The following is a 26,713-nucleotide window of genomic DNA, read 5'->3' as shown; positions in this document are numbered from 1 at the left end:
CTAAAGGGCATAATTTTAAAAATTATGTGTTGCAGGACCTTTTAGATACTCAAACAGTTATTTTTATCTCACTGAAGGCTGAAAATAATATTGCAGCTTTTAAAGAGGACAGCAGTCACACTAAGTGCTACCTTTCAAAATACAAGAGAAACCACACCAGTGTTAAAAGCAAGATATTCCTCAGTGCATGTTCTAGCTTGTGGTAAGGTTTTAGGATAGACTGGCATCACTATGTTTTTCCAGTGTCCATGATAACAACACACTCCTTCTTTCCTAGATAGTCCACAGAGTAACAGCAGTTCCCATGCGCTATTTTTTTAGCATGCAAAACTCTAAAAAGAGATGTTCACCATTCTAAGTAAAACTAAATGAATTAAAATATTAATTTCTTACGCACATCTCACTGAAATATTTAAGTTTCTCTTCACACCTTCCCATCTAACACTTCCCTGTACAGCAGCAGATAATGACAATTGCACATATACCACCTGAACAAACCAGTTTGCAGAACAGGTCTTAAAGCTGCAGTTAAATACAGCAAGTAAAAAGTTGTAAATGTTGTGACATCAAGCACATTGATATTCAGTGTAGAGAAATCAAGATAGTGTTGGCTAAACACTGATTTTATTTCAATGGTTAAGTACCTATTTTTTCTTTTCAAGATACTTCATTATCTTAAAGTTACCTATTCAATACCAAAGGATCTACTTCTTCAAATGGCTATTATGCAGTATTTCCCTTTACTGGGTATAAAGGTAAATCTTAATTTCCTTAAAATTTTAAACATTTACTCAGTGTTATGCAGGAAAAATAGGTATTTGCTTACATTTTATATCCATTTGCACGAGTGCAAATGACTGAGCAGAATGGGTAAGGCAATTAAAAAAACCACCACCACCACCACAAAAAAAATCCCTCCACATAATTTCAAACCACAAAAAATGTGCTCAGGCCATATTTTTTTTATTAAGAGATCTTTACTGTTAACACTTAAACTCATCAAGTGAATGACAAAAGTGTACTTCTGGTACAACAACTTCCACGTTTTCTAATCTAGAGAAGCCGTGGTGCTACAGCTCTGATTTTTCCCACTGGAGAAAACATTTATGTGCAAAACCCCTGATTTATTATTGACTTAGATGGATTACCAAGCTGTGCTTCCTTCTTTAGCCTTGAACAAAGGCTAAAGTTCATGCCTTCACTGAGTAGCAGATGTTCATGAAGTCTGAACTACTGGGAGAGGAACAGGAACATGAACATGAACTCCAACTTCAGCATATTTCATGGTTAGACAGGTGCTTGACAAAAGCCACTTTAAAAAACCCCAACAAAAATAAAATGTTATTTCATACCAGTGTAATGCAAAGTGTCTAGTTCACTCTTTATTTACCCAATATAGAAAAACATGTGTTTCTGGCAGTCTTATTTTTCTAATTCCTGTTTCAGTATAATAGATTTCTTACAGTTCTTTGGAAAACATACCCCTGGTTTGCTTGAGAACAAAAAAGAATAGTGGATCATTATGAGCATTTCAGATTTCCAATAAGCTAGATATAATGAAAGGCTGTTGCAAGATTAGCTCTTGCCATTCAACTTCAAAAAATGGCAACAGTCCCATCAGTGTTGAAGACTAGAGGCAAGTAATTCAGTAACAGAATATAATAGTATAATTTTATACCAGCATGTCAGATTTAAACTAAGCTAGAGATAATTACAAACTGTTATAAGATTAGAACTTACCATTTAACATCAGAAGATTGTCAGTCCCCGGATGTGGATAACTCAAGCGACCTTAAAAGAAAACAAAAACCAAAGAACAAAACAAATGCAGAGGTTTTAGCTATTATGCTAGAAAAAATAATGAAAAATCACTGCTTAGAATTTGCCTAAGGGAAATAAAGAGCTAATATTTAACTCCAAGCACATTAACCAACAATACCCTTGACCCAAGTTAAAGCTGAAAAGAACAGACTTCTTAACCTTAATTCTCTGGTCATGAGATCTGCAGTGTACTTTGGGATCAGCTCCAATAGGATAAAGCCACTTTTTGTTTCATGACACCCAGAAATAGTGCTGACTGCTTTAGTCTTCTCTTTCACAGTGACTGTGAATAACTGCACTATGCACATAGCTTAACAGAGTGGCATTTCTACAACTTAGTGCTTCTCTATTGAATCAATTTAGGAAAAATCATGTTAATAAGAAATAAGGCATGAAAATGTTATTAACTGATTTATGACTGCATCTTGGTGTATTTCATGTAACCCTGGTATGTAATATTTTTCAGTAAGTCTAGCAAAATTAGAGCAGTTGCTTATCTACAGATTCAACAAAATTAAAGACTGTTATAGGTAAAATTCTCAGCATTTTAAACTGAATTAAAAATCATTTGAAAACCTTATATCCTGACATTAGAATTTTTCAAGAATTGCATTTTACTACGCCGGTGGCATGTTATACTTTAGTAGTTAAATGAATGGTTTAAAATGCACAGCTGAAGTGTCTGTTCACTACAAATTCCTTTTTTATTAAAGGAGACTTTTTTCTGTTTACAGGAAGCTGCAAACATACCAGTAGTGCACACTGACCTAGAGAGACATTTACAATAACTGCTGTGTTTGGAAAAACTGCAGTTGAATATGCAAAAAACTGCATTGCCGCCTATCTTGCAATTCAAATATGCTTGCTTGCTTATAATCTGAAGAATACTATATATATATATATATATATGAGAACTGTGACCTAAACATGTACATCTTTTGAAGGAAATGGGAATGCTTGAAGAGGCATAGAGAAGAACCCAGTCTGGAAGCAATGGGCATGTAGAACTCACACATTTTTAAAGGGCCATATATATGCAGATGGCTTGCAAGAAAAAGAAACCCCAGGGGAAAAAAAAGAAAAAAACCAAATCAGCAAGCTATATATTAAGGCTGTCTAGCAATTCTTATCATACTCTGTTTGGTCCTCTACTGCTGGCAAATCCATGACTTAGCAGCATAACTAGAAATTTCTTGAAATAGTTCTGAGTCGCAAGGGACACCTTCGGGGTTAAATAAAAAACATTTTTGTTGTAAATCTGTAAGTAATGGGGTTTAGGTTTTACTTTTCTCCTTTAAGAAACCAACACGGTAATTTTCCACCAAAAAAAATCTGAAAATATCACACATATCGAACACATTGCAAACTCTGAAATGTAAAACTTAAAAATAGCAAGATTAGGATAATTTAGGAAACTTTGTTCAGCCATATTATTTATTTACAGGCATTGTGGCAAAAAGACTTTTATACAACTGTGAACTATTTGGCATTCCACAGATAATATTGTAAGAATGGATGGTACCAGAACACCTGCAGATTAGGTAACACCAATTTGCTGTTGAATTTGGAAGCGCTGAAAGGCTAGGGCAAGTTCCTGTAGAAGGGCAGAAGAATGCCATCCACAAGGACTCTGCTGTCTTCTCCAACGTCAACAGAATCTTTGAGTAGGCTTAGGCAAAATACAAAACAAAAACCTTTGTAGGAGCCTCTGTCTTTATGTTTCTTGTCTTCAAGTTTTAATATATTTGTTCTCTCACGTTGAACATCTACAGTTATACACAATGTTTCTTGGAAGTATAAAAATTCTGCCCTTCTAGCAATGCATGTTGGTAAAATAGGCAGAGAATCAGGAAAAAGGGATCCTTAAGTTGCACTATGGGAGCTGCCACAGCTCAGCTTGGTGTTTAAATTGCTTTGCTATACTTCCTAGGTTTTTGCTTTATTAAGGCTAATATTCATTTGTCTAACAGCAAGAATTTCCCAAGATTACCATCATATCATGTTTATACACACTGCTGTAGAAATACTTGTAATAATATAGGGTGTTCCTTTCAAATCAGAATGCTGTATTTATTGAGTATGACAAAAGAAATTGTGAGACATTATCTCAAACTTCCTTGAGTCTGTGGTAACAGTCTTTCTCCCTGTCTGAATTTATCCTCTTTTCCTATTTAGCAAGAGAGACAAAGGATAGAGGTTTTTTTCCAGCAATGATTTTGTAAACAGAAGTCAGATTTAAGGCCTAGTAGGACAGAGAAGCTCACTAGTGTCAACACCTGGGGAAGAAAACATCTAAAAAAAGCGAAAGAATGCAAAGGCAGAAAACATCTAAAAAAGCGGAAGAATGCAAAAGCAGAGTTATAAACCTAGAATTTACTAATTCTAGGTTTATAACTCTGCTTTTGCATTCTTTCGCTTTTTCCCCTTTATAGCTTCACAAATAAGCTGCATCTGAAACAAAGATGCCAAGCTGAAATAATGAAGGACTTATCACTGAGTGGAAGGGAAGGACTGCACCAGGCAGCTGGGCCCCACCACTGCAGCCCAAAACCCCATCTCCCTGTTGGGAAGATGAATTTGCTAACTCAGATAATAAGTTATTTCATGGTTAGAAATGAAAACAACTAACACAATATTCATTACAAAGGAAAAAAACTAACACAATATTCATTACACTGCTATATTGATACTTTTAAGTTTTATTTACATCGTTATTTCAATGTGATTTCATTTCAATGCGATTTCAAAACTTTACTGCATTCCAATGCACTAAACCCCTGTACTTGCTATCTGGTCTAGAACTTGGACTTACAACTTCAAGAGCATTTTAAACATAGAATGTTTGCTTACTTTTTCAAAATGCAATCACTTCTACTGATTTAAAATGCTAATTTAGGTTCTTATCCCTCAGCTTAATCTGTTGAAGTAAAAGGCACTGTTTTCTAGGCTATCCACCTGAATTTCATGACATAAATAAATTCAGAACATTTCACACGTGGAACTGGGTTCAAGATCAGTTTTACATAGAGCTCAGACCACAGCATTTTTAATACATCATTCTAGTTAAATGGACATTTACTATATTAAACCACACTTAAAATATCAGTATGTAGAATACAGAAGATGGGAGAACCATCTTGTAACAATTTACTTTGCTTCTATCGCATATATCTTTCTACCTGGCTATTTTCACTGTATGTTGTTCAATGCATTAAACAACAACAACAACAAAAAAATGATACCATTTTAAGAACAAGGCACAAATCCTATCTAATCCCATCCTGCTTCAATGTCAGAAACCTAGAACTGTATAAACCATTCAAGGGTCTTCTAGCAGTTCCAGTGGCCTCCACCTGCTTAAATAAGTAGTTTTAACAATAAAGATGACTGAATAGTTTAAAATCAACTACCAATTAGTTAGAAAAGATCTAATATTTTAATAATACACTTAGTCCATTCCTGAAAAATGTAAAGCAAGTTATTTCACTACCTCTCTGCAGAACCTCTACAGAATTTGGATTCTCTACAGAATCCAAAATTTGTAACCTGCTACTACCTGGAACAAATACAGCACCTAATATTACCACTCTGCATCAGAAAGATCATCATGTTGCAAAAATTTTCCCTGTGCAAACATGAACTTGCAACTTCACCATGTTACTGCTAATTAATAATTCTCATGTATCGTGGCTAAACTGAAAGTAGCATTGCTAAGAAGCAGCAGGTATGCATGACACTTCTTACGCAACTAGAGTTCTATTAAACCTAGCCTCCTCTTCCTTATCTAAATGTAATTAATATTAACAGAACTGCCTGCCTCACGCATATTTCTCAATGCATTCTCCTCCAAGGACAGAAAAAAAATTAAAAGCTTCAAATAAATTTTGTGGGCCACTTTATCCACTGAATCCAATTAAGAGTCTTGCTAATCCAAACATGTGGAAAGCGTAACAAACTTAGTTTTAGCAACATTTCTGCAATCTCATGTAACTGATAGGGGAAAATCAAATTTCAATTTTTGTAAACTACTTCATGGCATAGTCACTTTTTAATTTTAAGGCAAATTCACATCTACTTTTAGAAATGCATACTTTTTATTCATATTTAACTAAACTGTCAGAGGAATCCCCATATATTAAAACATTACTGCTTTAAACATTACTGACTCACGGATTCACAAGTCTGGTACTTCATGCCTACTCTCGCCCTTTTTAAAAAAAAATCTTAATGTGTAGTATGGAGAGACTGAGAACCCAAAATTCCTTACCCCTTTTCCTTTTTTTCAAGAGGTCTCCTGAGTAGGAGAGAAAAGGCTTCCAAGTCAAGTTTTTCCCAGTAAGAGTGAATGGCTGAGGATCACAGCAGTTTCAGAAAGCACGGTTTTTGGAATCAGCGTAGTTAAGACAACAGCACAAACCCATGTTTGGACAACACCTAGTTACAGAAAACCTAGAGACTGCATTTTCCAATGCTTGCGTGTGAATTATGCAAGTCAGAATGAGGCCAAATGGGTTGTCTTTCACAGTCCATGTATTCAGACAAATCAGTGTCTCAATCTTAAATATATTCTTTTATCAGAAAAAATTTCTATGACAGAAAGTAGAATGTGTACGTAAGATTTCAAAGTCTTTTATGAGACTACGGAGAGAATTTTTCCCTCTATATTTTTTTCCAGCCTCAGAAATTCTTTTCTTGGCACAAATTGAATTACTCTAGGAAGAAATTGTGCAGCTTTAAACTTCAGTGCTTCATAACACAAAAAATAAAACAAATGACTTTGAAAGAAAGACAATGTTCTCTGTGCCACAATCTTTACTAGAAGGATGTTTAAAACAGCAGGTAATGAATTCCATTAAATCAGTCTCCTCAATTCTAATAGATATTGCATAGAAAATGTAACAACCGTTTCTAAGCTTCCTCCATGATCTGTTTCAGCCCAAATCCATTATCTTTCCCACTTCTTGACAGCAAAATGCATTGATATTTGGGGGAGTAGAAGGGGGAAGAAGAAAAGCAGGTATGCAAGTGATATATCTGACGAGTTATACTAGCAATACCTATATTTGTCAGGCTATATATTTTAATTCTTCTCTCAACTGTTTTAAGAACTATTAGGAGAATAAAAAGGGTATTTAAGAATAATGATATAAAAACGAATTATTTTAACTTCAGTTTTTATTTCACTGGAATCGAAGGGATGGGATAATCTTAAACATTACTTAAGGTCTTGTTATGAAATGCATTTCAAGAAAGCTGCATGGAAAAGATTAGTTTTAATACGATCAGTATTCCTGCCGCAATGACTAGTGAAGTCAAACATCTTCTCCCTATTACCCTACCTTGAATATATCTTATCAAAAGATAAAAATTACTTTTCTTTTGATCATGTGCATTGTAATGACAAAGATTTGTCTAAGTGAAGCCAAAACTAGTCATCAATAAACAATTTTCTGGCAGGCATAAACTTAGCTTTCAGTGAATCATATTTGAAATTATTTTTTTTCTCAAGTTCATGAAAGCAAAAGTGGTGAAATTTGACTTGCTCCTAAAATGGATGTTGACATGCAAAACTTGAAGCTATGAGCTAGTACACAGACTGTCTGTTCTGAATTGTGCAAAATTTCAGACAAGATGCTTAGTCATACTCCAGATATTGCAAGCAGCTAAATCTGAAACACGTGCCTAAAATTCCAGGGACTTTCATTTTACTGCTGTGATCAGATATAAAAGATGCATTGTTTAAGTGGGCTTATATTTACTTGAAAACTTGTCATAACAATATTCTCTAGTTACAAAATACTCTTTAGTTACAACAAAATGTTATATACTAATAAGAGCAACAAACTAATAAATAATAATCATCATCATCATCTTAATCCTGTGCATTCTGCAAGCAAATATGATGGAGTTTTAAATAAATGTCAGACTTTCTGTGGTGAAAAGTCACAGAGACTGATATAACCAAGTTAAAGTTTCATGGCTGGCAGAAAAGAAAAAAAAAGTCAAAGTTGCTCAGAAATTACAGAAATTCCGATTTATGGTGAAAAAAAAATCAGAGGACAGTAAAAAACTAAAAGGCTGATATTCCACAAGGTCTCTTCCTCCCATTTTCAGTTCGTAAGGAACACTTCTCGTACTTTATTGTTAATAACGTAGCAATTTCAGCTGAAATCACATCCACGGAGAAAAAATATCCATCAACTTAAATAGCAGCACACAATTACTCTATTTAAATTCAGTTGGCATGTGCATTGTTCTCTGGCACTTGAACAGAAAAATGGGTTTCCTTTGAGTTCATCACTATCTATGGCTTCCATCTGTTTTAGTTCAAACATAAAACTTAGCAGAATTTTCACTGCAAGAACATGACTGTCTAACTGTTAAAAAAAATAAATCTCTTAACTGTAGACTGACACCATATTCTCATGTCCCTAGAAAGCACAGATGGAAACTACTGAGATTTTCAAGGTAACTACGTTTGAACCAAATCAAATTTCAAGTCTTAAAGCTTTGTCTTGCCTTACTGTCCTCGGAAAATTATTATAAGAAATACATCATTTTTGTCAATTGTAACATAATGAAGTACAAAGAGATGAATAAAAATAAAAATTGGTATTTTCTGTGCTCACTGTGCCTCACAAATCTCTTCTGCATTACAGAGCCAAAATTAAAACAGTGAGATGGCAGGGGGAACCGAGCAACCAATTCCATTTGTCGTGTCAGCATGTACAGAAAGAAGAAACAGAATGGTTTTCATCTTCAGGAACGTAAGAGGTGCCAATGGCAGTGTATTGCAGTTGAAGATCTGCATTCTCTAGCTTTATGCCTAACAGTAGCATTCAGACAAGGAAAGACGTGGTCACCACCTGAGCACGGCAAATAGAAGCAAGAATGCTCTGTAACAGGAATAATACACCTGGTCACCTTGTCTGTAAAGAGATATGCATGCTTTTAGCACACAGCAGTTACCACTGGGCTAGCTGTTCACAAGTTTCAAATCTTTTGTGTTACTTAATAATGTTTGGCAAACACGTAGAATAGACAAACTGAATTGAATAATGGACTTAAGTAAAATTGCTAAAATGGAATTAACTCTCTCAGGAAGTACGAAAGAAGCGATCAGATTTAAAAAAAAACCCTAAGAAAATGTAATTTTTGACTTCCACTTCCTTTAAAGTCAAGGAAATTAGGGATTTAATTAAATGCTACATACTTACAGATGCTTTGTACAGATTTTTAGCTTGGGAAAAAACTCCAAATTTTGGCTAGCTATATTAAATATTAAAATACCATTAAGTGCTATCTGAATGCTACAGGTCTTCCAAATGATTACACAGTTCTTAAGAGAATCATGAGCAGACTAGCAAGGTATCCTTCAAACTAGGAGAATAACATGCCCTTCTGTGGTAATGTAAGTATAGGCGCCTCAAGAAATGGAGAATGGATGGGAGTAAAAAATGCTCAAAAAAAAAGATTTTTTTATTTTTCAATTGCTTCAATACGGATATTTAATTTCTACAAAGCAAGCCTGAAATCTTGGTTAATTTTAAAATTAGATTGTGTTAGTCTAATTAGAACACCACAAAAGAAGTAACATCTGATCAGTCCAAGTGAAATGATGTGGGTTCCCTGCCCCGATGTTCAATAGTAAACACTACCTGAGAAAGTATGGAAGAAGAGAATTCACAAGAGTGAGTTAATGTACAGTGAAAAGAGGAGTTAAAATGGAAGCCCATTTATGCCAGCTATATGCTTACTGCTGTCGCCAAATGATTAATAGAGCCCAGGACTGTAACAGGAACCAGCATTCTAAATTCTAAAGCCAACTGTATTTCTGGACTTCTTGGATGCATTAGAATCCTCCAGTAGATTTGAAAAAATACTTAAATGGACAAAACCTGATTTTATCAATGGACGTAGTTTTCTTTTCAACTTCCACTGTAGAGAAAGGGAAAATTAACTGGCAACACTGGGAGTGGTTTAAGTGACTGTGAAACAATGTTTTCAGGAAAAGATAGCTTAAAATTTACTTTTCATTTGAGTGAGAAAATAGTTCATTTGCCATTTTCATATGAACCTAGAGTCTAAATTAACAATCAGTATTAATTCAAATATGCAGAATGGATGACCCTTTTTTTCTTTATTTAGCACAGTAACATACCTTTAAGTGGATCATGCTCTGCTCTCATAATGTCAATAAGGGAGTTTTCCAAAGAGTGCATATTCAGACTGTCATACATTCTATTTCGATCCTAAAAGAAAACAAAAGCCTTAGTATTGGAATACAAATCCTGTAGCTTTTAACAAAAAACTTGAAAGGAAAACACAGGTTCCTTCTAACAGCTGCCCACTCAGACACTCCGGAGACAGACAATGGTACAAAGTAAGATCTGATTTTATTAACTGTAATTTAACAGCATCCACATACAAAACTAGAGATGCAGGGTGAAGAACTCTGTGTGATGCAGTGTGAACAAATGCTGTGTATGCATTTGACAGCCGGTGATTGCCCGTTTCCTTCAAAACTGCTTGAATCAGTTCTAGTGATCCACAGTACAGTTATGCATTAGGCTGAATAATGAGGGAGACTAATGTCCACAAGAGTTCAATTTCATTTCATGCACAGGTAAAACAGTGAGGAAGGTGGGGAACTATAGGACAAGGACAGCCATGTCACATAAAAGAGAGCACTTTCTTGGTGCTTGGCCAAGTGCCTGGCATGGGCCACAGCCCCTGTCGAGGCTGCACTTGCTGGCTTCAGGGCCTTTGCAGACAAAGGCTTGAGTTACAAATGGTCAGCACTTAATGGTTAAAGGGTGGAAAATTAAAGCTAAACTATGAAACATCACAAATCTTACTGATAGATTATCAGCCTTATAGAGGACAATTTCTTTTACACATGATTATTAAGAAGTTACCGTACTATCTTTATAAATATTTTCACTGACAGTAATATAAGTTATTGCAATGAATTGAAAATGTTTTCACTGATTTTTTTTTACCCAAGCCATTTCCTCCCAGGTTTTCCATTATACCAAAGTTACATACACAGAAAAAAGGTGATCTCTAAATTCTTTGGTCTTTCTGGGAAACCTTTCAGAAAATGAAAAGAGTTTGTGTAAAACTATAATCTCTTCTACTTTCATAGCTTCTGCCTAGACTGTACTGCACTTAAATCCTGTAATTGTGCCCTAATTTTACTGTTGTCTTCTGTCTTCACTATAGTAATTCAGCACAGTAGGATGAAATACACCATATACATCCCAGGACTGGTGAAATTCCCTGAAGATGCAGCCATCTACTTAGTATGTATATTACAGGAACAGAAGGTATGTGACCCACACTCACGGTGACTTTCCATGATGGTTCAGCAGAACCACAGATTCATTTCAAACTATGTCCCTCAGCAAACAGGTATTCTTCACATTGGAGGAGTGAAAAAACAAGCTTTGGAACAGGAATTTTGTATGAATAACACATGACAACTTATGATAGCTTTGCTATGATGAAACCAGGGTTTTACTTTCATCTCTTTAAATAAAGCTTAGTCAATGTCAGGATGAAGAGAGAGAAGCTTTTTTTTCCACCTCTCTCTATCTCAAACAACTATTAAGAGTAAGGGGTTCCTGTTGGATTAGCAAACTGCTAAAAAATAAGGATTTGATCAAATTAACATTTCTGGAAGCCTTAGAACAATTTAATGATAAATTTAAGAAGTAGGTTTCTCTTGTCTCCTGCCGAACCAAATGCCTCTGATACTTTGTGAGGCAATCTTCAACTTGGTTTGAGTGCCAACAAGTCACCAGCACTATTTTAGTTCACAGTAAACCTTATTTTGGACTGGCTGGCTTTTATTCAGTTTAGTTACTGAGAACCACCAAATGAAACTGAAGTGACTAATCTGCTTCCATGCCCTTACAGGTTTGTTTCTCAATAGCACAATGAAAAGAACCTGCTTACCACAGCAAACTTGCTTTCTACAGAAGGTGTGAGCAGTGACCAAGGTGGATCTGTTCCCTACTGTCCCCTACGATTCAGAAGGTATCTCATCAGGATTGTTACTGAAGTCTTAAATTCAGTTTACAGCACTAGTTGGTAGGCAGTCAGTGCTCTTGCAAAAACCAGTGCTGCGTATAGACAAAACATGCTTTGCTACCTTTGTAGCTGATAAGGGAAAAGAACTAGTGCTGGTAAAAACCAGACTGAACTGTATATGGTGTTTTATCTTTGTAACAGGCTCATTACATATTTTCTCATTTGCATTTTTGAACACTGCTACATACATTTGTGCTGAGGAAACTCATGAAGGTCTGGGAAATGGTCATTATTACAGACTTAATGACACTGTGGAGCAGGAGTCTGTAAGAAAAGGCTCAGCCATGGTTAATTTCTAAAACTGGGCTACTTGGTCCTAGATCTTACAGAGGAATGGAAAAATACAACATGGAACATCTGCTTGCAATTTCTTTGTAAACTGCTCTACTGGGTGACCTGGTGCAATGATTCTAAGTTCACCCTTGCATCACTCTATTTTGAAAGTTCTGTGTATCTAAAGCAAAAGGCCTTGCTCTGCTAGAACAGAAGGAACAATAAGCTTCCCCCATCCTTTTTAGAAAGTTTGTTTCCTTGAATTGTATTACTTAATTTTGGGCAGTGGAAACATACAATGGGCAGACACCACACAATATCAAAACGCTGTGAGCACACTGAAGTACAGCAGGATTTAAATACGGGAATTGCATTCTGCTATCCCACTACCCACAAATCACACTCGTGAATTTGGGTAGTATCTTGGTAATCAGTGCTTCAAAATTTTAATCTCTATTCCAAATGACACTGATGAATTGCATGCTACAAAGCAACATTATGTGAAATTCAACTGTCTCTAAAGGAGTAAGTAATTCTCTGGGTACAAAGTTCATTTGAAACCTTTGTGCAGCTCAGCCTTATAATGCTACAACACTGCTTTGAGCTCCCCAAATATGTATATCATATCTTTGAAGAGAACAGTTATCATCTATGCTAATAGGAAGCTTTAATTTCAAAGCAGAACTTAAAAGTGTTTCAGTAATGTAGGTCACACACCAGCCAGTATTTTCTAGAAAGGTCTGTTGAAATGGGACAATTCCACTACAGCAGGCAGTACTAAATCAGAAAACTTCCATTATGGTTTTGGTCAGTTTTTGGGACAAGCATGAAAAGCACTACCACAGAACACAATTGTTCCAGATCTCCATGCATGTGGAAACAGTCCCAAGAATTAGGATTAGCTTTAGTTTCATTATTTCAACACAACTGATAAGCAGTAATCTTCTAAAACAACCTGGACCTACTTTTAAAACAACATGGAAGTAGTCCCAAAAATTAGAACTATTTCCATGTTGTCTTAAAGATAGTTCCAGATTTTTTTGGAAGGTATCTGTTGATCAACCATGTTTAAATAATGAAACTAAAGATAATCAGTAGTGCAAAGGCACTGATACCTAAGCATGTATGTAAATACACGTTTTCTATCATCCTGACTCCCGAATTGTCAAGGTTGAATTCCTGTTAAATATTTTTCATTTCCTTCAGCTCTGTGGCTCATCAATCCTGAGCTAAGAAGCAAGTGAACTCTTGTTGTGTCAGAAGGTCTGTATCTCAGTGGAATGTTACAATGTAATGCTAGTTTTTTTTTCCCTCAGAGCTGATAGTTATAGTTAACTTCTCCCAAACACTACAAATTCTCAGACTAGTTTTTTACTTTTTACCGTCTAAATATTTGACTGTAAATCCTGCTTGATCTACCTTCCCCATATCAGAATCACAACTACAGACTGAGTGATAAGGTTAAGTAAAAAACTGTCTATGTCAGAAAGTTCACAGAAAAGTGGTAGTTATTTTAGAAATAGGAAAAGCACAACGTATCCTTCCCACAGAATACAAGTGCTAGAAGGAGCTGTTGACAATGTCATGCGAAGTACACATGAAGAGTCTGCATTTGAGAAGTAGTGCCCAAGCCATGCATCTGAATATGCACAAATGAGAGGAGGGCAGCTTCCTCTGAAGAGCAAGTTTCAGCACTAAACTCACGAACAAATAGTTTTTCTTGGCACATTCTCTTTAGGACTTCTATATATATATCCCTGCAATATTTGCAAATATTATCCTGTTTGAGCATTTGCAGAAACTGAAGTCACATCTCTAAGCTTATACACTGTCACTTATGCATAAAGAAAATACAAGGATTGAAGATATTGAGTGTGAATAGCTTTGCTATTTTTTAATCACAAACACTATTTCATAATTAGGAAGTTTGACACCTTTCAATTTTGGACACACGCTTTAAACTGACTTGTGGGACTACTTGAAGTAAAAAATTAGAATGCTAACACAGGTATTAAAATCTGTAAATGGTAGTATCTTTAAGAAACAATCTTTACATGTCTCTTCATATTCTAAAGAAATGCAGCACCATGAGATGGGGGCTGAAGACGAAAGTCATAAAGCTTATAGTCATTTCAAGTATGGTCTTGGCTGCAAGAAGGACTCGAAATTTGACCTTGATGAATTAATTGAGTTTGTTAAAAGCTAAACTAAAGAAACCTTTTTAAACCTGCATCCCCAACTAAAATGATAACAAGTTCCATTTTTTTCACCTTAAACCTGACCCCTGAAAAAAAAACGTGCTTTAAGACTAGAAAGTGACAGCTGATTCAGGAATAATGTATCCACACTTTAAGAAGTACCTGAATATAGTATTCAGTGTTAATGTTGGCAGTAGTAACAATTTCTACATACATATTCTAAAATATCTCTGCTAACATCTAAATTTCAAGTCATTCTCATTTTATTAAGGATATATATAATCATAAGCCCCTTGTTGAAACCATAACTAGTGCAAATGAGAACCTAAATATGAAAACCTATTGAAAATACGGTTTTAGCTCTATAAAAAAAGGAAGGAGAAAGGCTTAATGTTGACACACATTACTTTTCACAGTGTCATTAGTGGTAAAGAAGAACTAAAGATGTCTGGTAGACATCTGTGAATGGTCAACCTGACAACAAAGTGTTTACAGTTAAAATGACACAATCAGCTACATAAGCTCACTAAATTGAGCCTAAAGTGCACCAAGAACCCATCCTGTGGCAAAGACACACCCATTTCCCAGCTACATAGGCATTTAAAATTGAACAAAAAATACCAGTACTGGAATACTTCAACTCAAGAGTATGTATTCATAACCTGGAAACAACCAGACACCAAACTATGGAGATTATTAAAGTCTTGGCAATCTTGACTTACAAGGCAAATCTAGAAAATTTGTATATTAATAGTTTCAATGAAATAACTAGAGGGACATTTAGACATTTGAAACGGAAGTTGTTATTCAAGTTTTGAGTTTCTCACACCCCTGCCTCACATCTAGAAATATCTATACAGTCCTGAGAACTTAAATGCAAACACATCAGCACACACAGTAGATGTACTTTTGGGTGGATCTTAGGTGAGAACACATTCACTTTAACTCAGAGAACAAGGTGAGATAAGCTACTCAGCATATACATCACTGCTATACTATCATGGCTGTTAAATATTTTGTTAAATTTTCCTTACTGATTTTGTATTGCATTAATAGAATGAGCTGTATAACTGAAGCAAATTTAAATAATAGGAGAAAAGTCTTATGTCATATGAAGTCATAAAAACATTTGCATGGTAAGACCTACAAACTTCCCACTAACTGATTCCTTTGAATGGTTAATCTGTGCAGCTCCTAAAGCTATTTATTCAAAGGCTGTGATCCTGAGGTTAAAAGCATGGCCATAGACCACTTTCCCCAATTAGAGATATCCCCATTAAGGTCCTCAAACACAAATATCTGGTTGTGTGTGTTATTTTAATCAGTCCCAGGCAATCAATCCATTGCATTAAAAATCCTGAAACTGTTCTGTTCCAGCACAGCCTCAGTAAAAATAAACTGGTAAAGTCTGGCTTACAGATCAGTGTTTGGACAATTATATTACTCTGAAGAAAACTTTGCAGCTAGATAATCTCAATGTCATCAAGTTTAACATCCGCTGCCAAACACTCAGCACCTCTGAAAAAATGGGCCACACGTTTAGGAGTCTAAACATGGCATTAAGAACCCAACTATAACAACCAGACCTTCACCTAATATTCACTGGTATGTGTATCATCTAGATTAGCCATTGAAAATGTTAAGATGTATTAAATTATACTACAACTGTCACATTGAAAATTTGAAATTCTCCAAACGGAAGTGATTCTAAGGCAGAACATGACAGCAGCTTATATTAAATATCTAATACCTGTTGTGCCATGTAATCTTAAATCTCATTTTATTTTTCATGTGATTTTCTTTCTTTAAGAACTTGAGCACAGTTCAAAAAGAAACAGAATAAGGAAAATATGCCTTTGTGCAAGATGCTACCTTACCATACCAATCCCCAGCTGGAGAGCTATGTTTAAACACAGAACAAGAACACTCAGCTTTCAGGACCATGAGCATTACACACTGTTTGTCTGAACAAACAGGAAGGACAAATCAAGGTGAAAACCACCCAGACACACAGTGTATTTCCTTAATTCAAAAGAGACATAGAAATTAAATTCATGTTCATAGAATGCAACTAGAATGAAAATTGCAGAACACTGATATGTAGTAGTAAACATTTTTAACAAGTTTTAGTAAGATTATTTTCAAGAAATAAAGAAGAAAAACTAAGCTTCCAATCAAAATAGAGTTACAAGAAACTGGAATACTAAAATCTAAAAAAGTAAAAATATAGAAATAGTTCATTATTTTCCTCATATATAGCGTGTAAATCAAAAGAGTGGATATAACAAACACTGATCTCTGTCCTTGGGTTTTGTCCACAGATATGCCTGTAGAATATTTTTTGGGGAAAAACACTTGCACCGAAGTTGAGAAATAGATTTTCAGCTTTGAACCCTATAATCAGAGCTTTTTTTATACTTTAGGTCAGGGAATAAAAGAGAACATTCGTATTATCTGACTTCCTGAAATGCAATGTAAGTGCCTAAAGTGGAATCCCAGGGGCTGTGTAAGGTCAGCGGTGCCAGGTATGTTCTTCTAGAGAATTAGATTATCTAAATAAGGAACCTAGATTCTCTCTAAGGAGAGAGAAATAGGCCCCTCAATTAAATGCTTAAGTTGTACAGTATCAATACTTGACAAGATTTCTAACTGATCCTTTAATGATTCAAGTGCAAGGCAACAACCCTTCCATATATGAAATACCTACAATGGTGGAAGCAGTATGGCTCAACTTAGACAAAATTATGTCTACAGATTTTATGTCCAATAAAGAACTGTATTTGATGCAGTTTGTATTATCTGAAAATCCTGAGAAAGGCAGGAAAGCTTCTAACAATGAGGCACGTAATAAAAACTTGGCTATATGCTTAAATTGCTCATGTTTAAATCAGTGTTTCCATGATGTTTAATGACTTTTACTTAAAACCAAAAAAACCTGAATGTTTAAAAAAAACGAAGAGATGTCTTCATAACTTCTGTAAGCAAAAGCAGCTTTGCTGCAACTAATGTGTCCATTGTGAATTCAACTTCATATGGGATATGCTTCAGTTTTAACTAAGAAGTACAGCAAATCGGCTTTGATCCCTACAAGCAATACTCATAATAGTTTACTCACTTATCAGTAATGACATCCATTGTCACTGGGTTAATGTAAGAAATACTTTTTACATCAGAACTGATGCCAGTTCTATTCTGGGGCCCACCCAGCAATGCAAACATGAAAGAAAAAAGAAGTTTGATGGAAGGGCAAAGCTTTAAATTTGCATACAATTCCCCCATGGTTTATCTTGTTTGTATGAAGTACATGTTTTTTCAGAAAATGGATGAGCAGTTGACATCCCGAATGCTCTCTGGACTTTGCAAAAATATATATAGCATTTTTAAAAAATGGTAGCTGAACATTAAAGATCTACACAAAGTGCCTGAGAGCAATGGCTTTTCTAAGCTGTTTTTAAATTGCGAATTTTGAGCTAGCTAAGGTTTGGAAGAGCTGCTTTGTCCCCTTCCCTACAAAATTATTACTGCAGTTAGCCCAAAGCAAAAGGTATTCTGCAAAACTGTGAATGATGCAGTATATATCCATCATGCATGCTAAAATGTGTTTGCTCTGTGGAAGCTTGGAAGAGATAGGTAACTTCTACACACACATAAATGCTTTTGGGCTAGACTTTCCAAACAGCACAAAATTGAATTAATACTATTTTTTTAGTATTTTCTGAAATTCCTACTGTATCTTTAAGAATCCTCAATCTAAATACCACAGCCTTTTATGGAAGGAGACAAGCACAGTACAAATCAGCAGGATGGGTGTTTGACAGCATTGCAATTGCCAACAAGTCCTGATGAAAAGAAGCACGAGCTCCAAGCCCTCTTTAACTTTTTCAGTATGACTTGCAAAATATAACAGTCATCACAAGGAATTAATCATACAACAATAGTGTTCTAACTGAACAATAAGAACACGATTTCAATGTAGCAAAGTAATTTATGGAAACATATAGTGTTTCCACAATAGCAGTAGGTAACATTTCAACCCTTCAGAGAGGTTTATTTTTACAGTATTCTGCAACTATGACTTTATACATGTCAGGGAGATTTGAGCACAGAGAGATCAACAGCATAAATACAGCCAAACAGGCCTATTTAATTGGTGGGTCTGGTGCTCATAGGTGTGAATTAAGAATGCCCAGCTTCTCCCTTAGACATTATCCCTTAAAAAAAATCCCCCAACCCTTACACAGAAACATTAAGGTATTACAAAGTTAAATTGAAAGGATTTCTCTACTAGCCTACTACCGAGAAATTATTTAGATGATAGCATAAATGCACAAGATGATAGTTTAGACAGAAAATTAGATCATCTATGTTCGACAACTGCTATAGAAGCTTTTGAAAGTTCAAAGCATTGGTCATTTGGAATGGTAAGGCACATTGGCTGAGCAAATACAATCACAGCCTGGGCTTAGCTGCATGTGAATTACAGTGTGTATGTCACAGCAGTTTCAATGTACGATGACATTAATATTTTTAAATCTGTTCCTTAGGTTAGCATCTTTGGGACTATTTTTGCTGCCATGCACTGCAAAGTATAACCTATCTGTAATCTCTTTTCCTTAATAGAACACAATTCCTGAAAAATACCACGTTTTCCCCATCCTTCTACCCACACAAAAGATTATTCAACTATGATATTCAGCTAGCAAGGCTACTTAATGGAACCTGTCTTGACAGTATGGACAGTAAGTTTTCAGGTCCAAATGTATGTACTTGAGCGTAACTTCAGCTTGTCCAAAAGTCAGGTAAGTTTCAAAACCACTTCAAGCGTCAGAGAGCATCTGGATAGTCAGGACATGGCCTCCTGAGCCAAAGTCCCCAGAAAAATAATACCAAAAACCAGAACTCTAGTGCGAAATCTAGTCCCAAGGAGCACCCTTTTGCTACTACTTCAGCTACATAAGCATTAGATTGCTATTTCTGCAAATACAGCTCAAATGTGGTCACAAATATGACAAATAAAAGGTATCTGCTGACAATGAATGACTAAATACAGGTAAGAATGGGAGAAACATTTTACCAAGAGATTACTGAGACTGTAAGTGACTTAAAGTCACGTAAGATGTCACTGGCAAAATTCAGGAAGTTAATCGAGATCTTTAGTTCTAACACACCTCCTCCCATTTAACACTTCTAAATCACAAGGGTTACAGACAAAACAAAGCAAAACAAAACATAAAAGGTGCCACAATGTGGAGGAAAAAGATCTTGCTGACACACAAATATCAGCCTAGAACACCAGTAAAAGACGAACATGACAAAGATTTCAGAACCATCTACAAAAGTAAGAAAAACCCTGAGTAAAATGATGAGCAAACAAAAAATACCATAAGGTTTAAAGGGATTTATAAGAATATAAGCATTACGATATAGAGAAAATACTTGCTGGATTAAACATACTATGTTTTATTGTATCATCAGTGTCAACAGTTTGTGTCTTTCTTGACAATCAATATTCTTATTCAGCTGTGAGAATCATATATTGCTGAATACACTCAACTTGTGGGGATTAACTGCAATTTGAGACTAAAAATAATACAGAAACACAATTTTCAAACCAAGTATCGGGGCTGCAACCACTGTTTAGTTCCCATTTAAAATGAATAAAGTAAAACTGCTATGCAAGACTATGAACGCACCATATACACCATCCTTACCTGCAAAGGAAGGAGAGTATTACTGTTGGTGTCAGTTCGGAAAACATTATCTTCAATCCACGATTTTGGTGTCAGTGATGGAGTAGAGCGAGTAAATTTAGGAGGAGCTATGACATTACCAGAAAAGGGCTTCTTCAAAGGAGAGATCTGGTTCATAGTTCCTGGAATTCCCATGGTTCCAGTTCTACGATGGTCTCTGCCATGCATTCCTCCCCAGGATATATTTCCTGTGCTCCAGCCGCTGCTCTGATTGCTCCAGGGTGACTGCTTCAGAAGAGGCTAAAAAAGAAAGATCAACTTATATTATTTGGAAAACACTTGAAACACTTTTCTACTTTAAAAAAACACCAAACCCCAAAACAACCAACCACCAAGTAAGCAATGTGCAGAGATTTCTATAAACCACTCTCTTCTGGTAACATGTAAATTAGTTACTGAGGCAAAGAAGAAAACACAGCTTCATTAAAAAAAAGTCATTCCCATTCCCCCATATGTTTCCCCAATAAATGCTGCACTATTTGTGCAGGCAATTTTGATTATCATTTCAGTAACTGGTAGCATTTTTAAAGCTATGCAGAAGAAAAATTCCAGGGTGTAAAACCAAGTTCCAGAAAAACCTGAAACCAGTTCTTAGCATACATTACTTGCTATGGTATGATGAGATCTCTGCAAAAGCAACAGAAGACTTTCAAAGAGATCAATTAAAAATTATTATTATAATAATATTTTTATTTCTACTAATTATTAGTACTCAGTGAGTAGTAGTATTTCACTACAGTGAGTAGAAATTTAAAAATTAAAATTCAAATGACAGATTTAATTCCCCCCACTCCAGTATTTTGAATATCATTGTCTCAGTATTACCATATAAGAGCAAAAAGAGCACTGACTACTGTACAGAGAATCTGTTTGAAGGAGCTATCTTAATATTTCCACATTAAAATGCATTATTCTGAAGCCACTGCTGAAATATTTCTGGAGTAATGAATGGAGTAATTTCTGGAGTAATGAATCTGTGGGATTCTGCAGGGTGTATTCTAGAACCTTTTTTTAATGATTTTTTTTCCTATCCAGATATGGTGTACCTTACACCTACCTAAATACACTTACAAGTGCACTATATTCTCTAATATAAAAATGGAAGCAGTTTTCAGAAAGAAGATTTTTAGAGGAATAGGTTTTTATTTATTCCTAAGATACAACTTCTGCTAAAAAATGACCTATAGTGGCTGTCATATTACCAAGAGGCGGACCCACTGAGCATGACTGACAGTGAAGAACTGTATTTATCTTTAGCAGTCTCAAATCTGACTGTTCTTGGAAACGCTTTTCCTCAAACATAGAAATGGAGTGGGGGTGTGTGTGATGATTCTAAATTCAGTTCTGTGAAGTGAAAACAGTACTTTTATCTCTAAGCTTAGCTGCAAGCAACCCTCAACCTGCAATTCTAGTAACTTAAAAATTTAAAGCATGTCAATATGTTATGCATCAGGTAAAAGAGAACTTTCTGAAGACATAAAGATAAAACTGTAACAACACCCCACCCCTCACCCCCAGAAAACAAACCAAAAAACTACTAAAGCCATTCTTGGTCAAGTAATCAGGAAAACATCCTATTCTATATAATTATAGATAATTACGTTGTAAAACTTGAATACTTGTGTTGGAATTTCGGGAGAGGCAGGTACTCTATTGTGAAACAAACCTTAAGAGATAGTGCCAAATGCTAACAAGCCTCTAATATTGCCAGCTATGCTGTCATGGCACTGTTTAGGTATATCAACAACTTGTAAGTGAGAGAAAATTCCTGCACACCTCACTGCTGGAGAATTGCTTAGAATTTGTTTGAAGAAGGTTATTATAAATGTTAAAGATAACTAGCTCCTAATCATAATGCATTGCAATCAGTTCTTCAACAGGCGCATAATGTGAGATTCCAGTTCTGACACCAATGGATCTCCACTGATTAAATCTGACCAGATTTAGTACTAGAATAAAAAAAAAAAAAATGAGGCCTATGTACCTCCAGCCCTTCATAACTGAGCAAATTATTGGAGCAAAATGAGCTTATAATGCAACAGCCAGTAATATTAACAAGGATTTGCTTCTCACTTATTTCTTTTAATATTCTACGCCAGGAAGAAATGTAAACTTCCATTTTAACATGGGATCTTTAAAGCCCTCGATTAAAATCAGATTAAGACTGGTCACAGAACTACAGTAACTTGAAACACTGAGCTGTCCTCGGATACACATTCAACCGATGTCAGTCAAAAGACCCGAAAAGGCAGGACGGTGTCAACTTTCGCATTTGACCCTCCTCTCGGCGACCTGTGTCCGTCCGACCGAGCCAGAGGGCCGGCCCGCGGCTGGGGAAGGGGCAGCCCGGGGGGGCGGCGCCGGCCGGAGCTGTCAGGCTCATTGTTCCGGGGACATCGCACCCGCCGCGGGCGACCCGGGGGGACAAGGGGGGCCTTTTCACGGCGGAACTCCCAGACACCAACAGGAGCGGTTGAGCTCTTATTTTAAGCGCAAACCCTCTCTTCTCGTCCCGAGTAAAAACCCCGGCGTCCCTGGGGAGGCGACGGCGCACCGAGGAGGGCCAGAAGAGCTACGCCGGCACCTGCCGCCCGGAACGGGCGGGGAGAGCGGCCGGGCGCCGGGCGGCTGCTGTCCACAGACCCCTCCGGCCGCCCGGCGCCGCACCGGGCGGGGGGCGCAGGTGCCCTCCCTCCCGCCGGGCCGTGCCGGCCCCGCCCTGCCGCCGCCGCGGTCCCGCCGGGCTGTCACCGCCGCGCAGCCTCGCCCGGCGCCGGCGAAAGCGAAGCTGGCCGGGTCCCGCGGCCGGCCAACCGAGGGCAGCGGAGCCTCGGTCCTTTCCCCGCGTCCCCCTTCCCCGCCCCGGCGCTCCCCGCCGCGGCCGCCGCCCGGTACCTGGTGGTGGTTGTAGGAGTTTCTCTGCTGCAGGAAGGCGGCGGCGGCAGCCGCCGCCTGGTGTTGGTGCTGGAGCTGGGGGCTCACAGGGGATCTCCGGTTCTGCTGTTGCTGCTGCTGCTGCTGCTGCTGAGGTAAATTCATCTGCGGCGGCGGCGGGGGGGCGGCGGCCGAGAAGGGGCTGCTGAAGGGCCCGGCGCAGGGGTTGTGAGGAGACACCGGCGAGAAGCTCTGGAAGAAAGCGGGGTTGATCGATGACGGGATCCCCGGGTAGAAGCTTGTCTCGGACTCCGGGCTCGGGGGTGGCATCGCGCTGATCTGCCCGCCGCCGCCGCCGCCGCTGGAGACCGGAGGCTGCTGCGTCTGCTGCGGAGGCGGCGACGAGGTCTGCACCGACCAGGGGGTGCCGAAGCCGGGCAGCGGCGGAGGAGGAGGGGAAGCCGCCGAGGAGGAGCCGCCCCCGCTCTGGTGATGGGGGCTGGGGATCTCCGGGCTCTGCAGGCTGCTGAAGCCAGAGCCGAGCCCGCCGGGCAGGAGGTTCCCGGGGCTGCCCAGTAAGTGGCTGTTCGGGGGGGACTCCATGGGGGGCAGCTTGGCTCTCGCCTGCAGATGAGGAGACGAAGGCGGATTCACGCAGGAGGCGGCGGCCACCCCCACATTGGGGTCCGCGGACACTGATCCCCCCGGGCAGGAAGGGGAGAGCCGCTCCGAACCCCCCCTGTCCGCGCCGCCCTGGTGCTCGGTGGGGCCGACTGGCCGGTGTTGCGAGTGATCCCCCGTCCGCGGCGGCTCCGGGGGCTGAGCGCTGAGGAGCTGGAGCTGCTGCTGTTGCCTGTGCTCCTGCTGCTGGTACTTGTCAGTGGGGTGGCTGAACTGCTGCTTCTGCTGCTGCTGCTGAGGGGGGTGGTGATGATAGTCTGGGGGGTGGTGGTTATTCAGGGGGTGGCTGCTGCCGAGCTGGGCTGGGCTGCTGAGCTGCTGCTTAAACTCTTTCCTCTTCTGGCTCAGCTGAGGAGGCGGCGGCTGTGGTTGCTGCGCTTGCTGCTTGTTTAAATCCTGGTGGGGGCTGAGACAGGGTTTAAAGTCAGAGGAGGGGTGGCCGAGAGGGGGGTGTCCCGACGCAGGGCTGCTGCCCAGCCTCTCGCTGCCTGGCTGCTGCTGCTGTGTCACCCCCAGGAGCAGCTCATCCTGCATGTTTTGATGATGCGCAGCAGCGACCGCTGAGGGCAAACAGGGAGGGCAGTGGCGACCGGACGAACCGGCTACAGCGGGCGGCAAGGGACAGGGGGAATGAGGCGAGGCGGCCGCGGCCGCTCCGGGGAGGGGAAGGACCCGGTGGTGGGCAGGGGCTGGGGTGGCCGGCTGCGGGAGCTCCCCTGACACCGGCTCGGCGCAGAGGTGAACCCCCACCCCAGCACACTAAAGAAACAAAGATAATTAATAATCTTTGTGGCGAAGTGTTGGGAGGCGGAGGGAGAGTTTAAACACCCGCCTATCGCAAACCACTATGTAAGTCCCAAAATAGCTTATTTATAGAATAAAGCTCTCTTCTTTCCCATCAACGCCACTGCATTGCTTTAAAAATATCGCAGCTTTTTGATACAAGCCCATTTTTATCGGAGATTTCTTTTTCCTTTTCGTTTACTGGGACCCCCGGTAAGGTGGCACTTCCCGCCTGCAGTCGCACCCACAGGGATCCACTAGATCAGGAATTCGCCAGGACAGGTCACTGCCCCCGGACAGAAACTCCTCCGTCCGACCCCCCAGCCGCCACACCGCAACGCAGGGGAACTGCGGGGCATTCCTGGGCCTGGCGCTGGCGGAGAAAGAAGGCGGGGAGGCCGCCGGTACCTCCACAGGGCAGGCGACCCGGTCTCCTCAGCGAGGCTCCTGCCGCCCCACAGCCGCCCCCGCCCCGCTGCCGGCTCAGAGCCGCCGCGGCGCCCTTAAGAGCGCCGGAACATCCGTCACAGTGACGTCACGGGCACGCCCCAGCCCGGCGGACCCCGGTAATGAGCCTGTGGGCCTGCCCCTCATGAATAATACATCAGCCCGGGAGCCCGCCCCTCTGGCGCTGACGAGCCGGGTGGGTGCTACCACTTCAGGCAGGGGGAGATGCCAGCCCTGTGAGCCGCTTCAGCAAGGAAGGCTCTCTTTGGGCTTCCACGACCTTTCTATCACCTGAAAAAAAAAAGACTTTGTTTCGTTTTGCGGCAGCGGCTGCGATCGGCTTTTATCCCAACAGACTGGGCAGAGGCAGCGGCGACGCCGGCTTCTGCTGCCGCCCGCGATCCCGTCAGGCGCTCACTCGCCCCGCCCCTTCGCCTCGCGCGGTTCTCATTTGCATTGACGCACGACCGCGCGCCACGGGCGGGGCGGGGCGAGGGGGTGGAGCGCGAGCGCAGCGGCACGAGACGGGCCGGGTGTCAAGGCCCCGCCCAGCCCCGGGCCGGTCCCGCCCCCCCCAGCGCAGGTCCCCGTGCCTGTGTTTCCTCTGGGGTCGGGGTGCGGGATTGTCCCTGTCCCGTCGGGCACTGCAGCGTCCAGAGCTCCCGCGGAAGCGTGGGCTCGGCCCCCCTTCCTCGCCACACACCCCGGGTCTGCCAGCGAACCTTGTTTGTTGGGCACCACGGAGACCCACGGGAGCTCGGGCGGAACCCGTGCTGAGGTGTGGTGTCACGGGGTGGTGCCTTCCGAGATATTCCAGTACCAAAGGTGGGGTTTTACCCTTTCCGTACAGTGGAATCACAGTTCTTGGCAGCTGTTCAATACAAACAAATTAATAGTTTGGCACCAGATTTAATGTTGATGTCAGTGTATATGTCCCTGACTAAAACAAGCGGCCTCTCTTTGTGCTGTGGGAAGGCTGTAACTCAGCAGTGAAAGAATTCATACGCGGCTGTTGAATGTGTGAGTAGTTGGAGAAAGTGTCATTATGTGCTTGACCTGTTGAACTTTTCTTTAGGCATCTGTGCATGCCCACTATCAGCCTCATTCCTCCTGCCGTATGGATCTTTGGTCTGACCTAGCGTAAGAATTCTTATTTCTTAAATCTGTGTATATTTTCTATATGCATATAAAATGTAGAGAGGGAAAAAATTGTGTCAGCATTTCCAGTCATCTCTGATATTGTTGTGAACCTGTGTTCACAACACAGGGGAATGCATGCTGTCTTGCAGGGTTAATATGAAAATGCATTTGCCAAATGGAAGAATAATTGATACTGTGTATTATGATGGTAATTGATGCCATGTATGTGTCTTTGCTGTATAATGGCTTAGCACTCCAGAATTATTCCTTATAATGGCATTTTTTTCAAGAACGTGGCAGTCTTACCAGGGCCAAAAAAATCCAGAGTGCAGACCAAGACCTTACAAATGGTCACATGTTAAGTAAATGTTGCGGGCTGAATACTGGTTCCTCTCTGAGGAGTGAATTGCTTCACAGCACAGTCCTCATAAACATTAGTTTGGTGAGCTGCAGAACTGGTATCATCTGGCTTCCCTTTGTGTCCCTGTCATACGCCTGACATTGTGTGCAAGCCTGAACAGAAGTTGTCCTCCACCTGGGGCGTTCTCAGGCAATGTCTAGCAAGGGTGGAAGTAGTGCTGCACTGCACTCTCCTATAGCTGCCTATTTCTGCAAAGTGTGTAGGAACTTGTTCAATTGAGGTTGGTTTTT

General features: G+C 39.8%; 1 protein-coding gene across 6 annotated transcripts in view; it reads right to left on the bottom strand.

Moving 5' to 3' along the window:
- The window catches only part of CPEB2 (cytoplasmic polyadenylation element binding protein 2), a 52,279-nt gene extending 27,335 nt beyond the window's left edge, over positions 1-24,944 (bottom strand). For 3 of the 6 annotated variants that reach the window (XM_066185476.1, XM_066185477.1, XM_066185479.1), the window contains exons 1-4: positions 23,033-24,944; positions 20,099-20,377; positions 9,983-10,073; positions 1,741-1,791 (exon numbers count right to left, since the gene is read on the bottom strand). In XM_066185476.1, coding sequence (XP_066041573.1) covers positions 1,741-1,791; positions 9,983-10,073; positions 20,099-20,377; positions 23,033-24,226 — 1,615 coding nt within the window. In that variant the 5' untranslated portion in view covers positions 24,227-24,944. Of the gene's footprint in view, positions 1-952; positions 1,313-1,740; positions 1,792-9,982; positions 10,074-20,098; positions 20,378-23,032 lie in introns of those variants that run through there. The other 3 variants (XM_066185480.1, XM_066185481.1, XM_066185482.1) reach the window with 3 other exon arrangements.
- Between the last annotated feature and the right edge of the window lie 1,769 nt (positions 24,945-26,713).

The sequence above is a fragment of the Chamaea fasciata genome, unplaced genomic scaffold, assembly GCF_029207755.1.
Source record: "Chamaea fasciata isolate MVZ Bird 193981 ecotype frontalis unplaced genomic scaffold, bChaFas1.0.hap1 SCAF_6, whole genome shotgun sequence".
NCBI lineage: Eukaryota > Metazoa > Chordata > Aves > Passeriformes > Sylviidae > Chamaea > Chamaea fasciata.
This window is presented reverse-complemented; position numbering and strand designations above follow the sequence as displayed.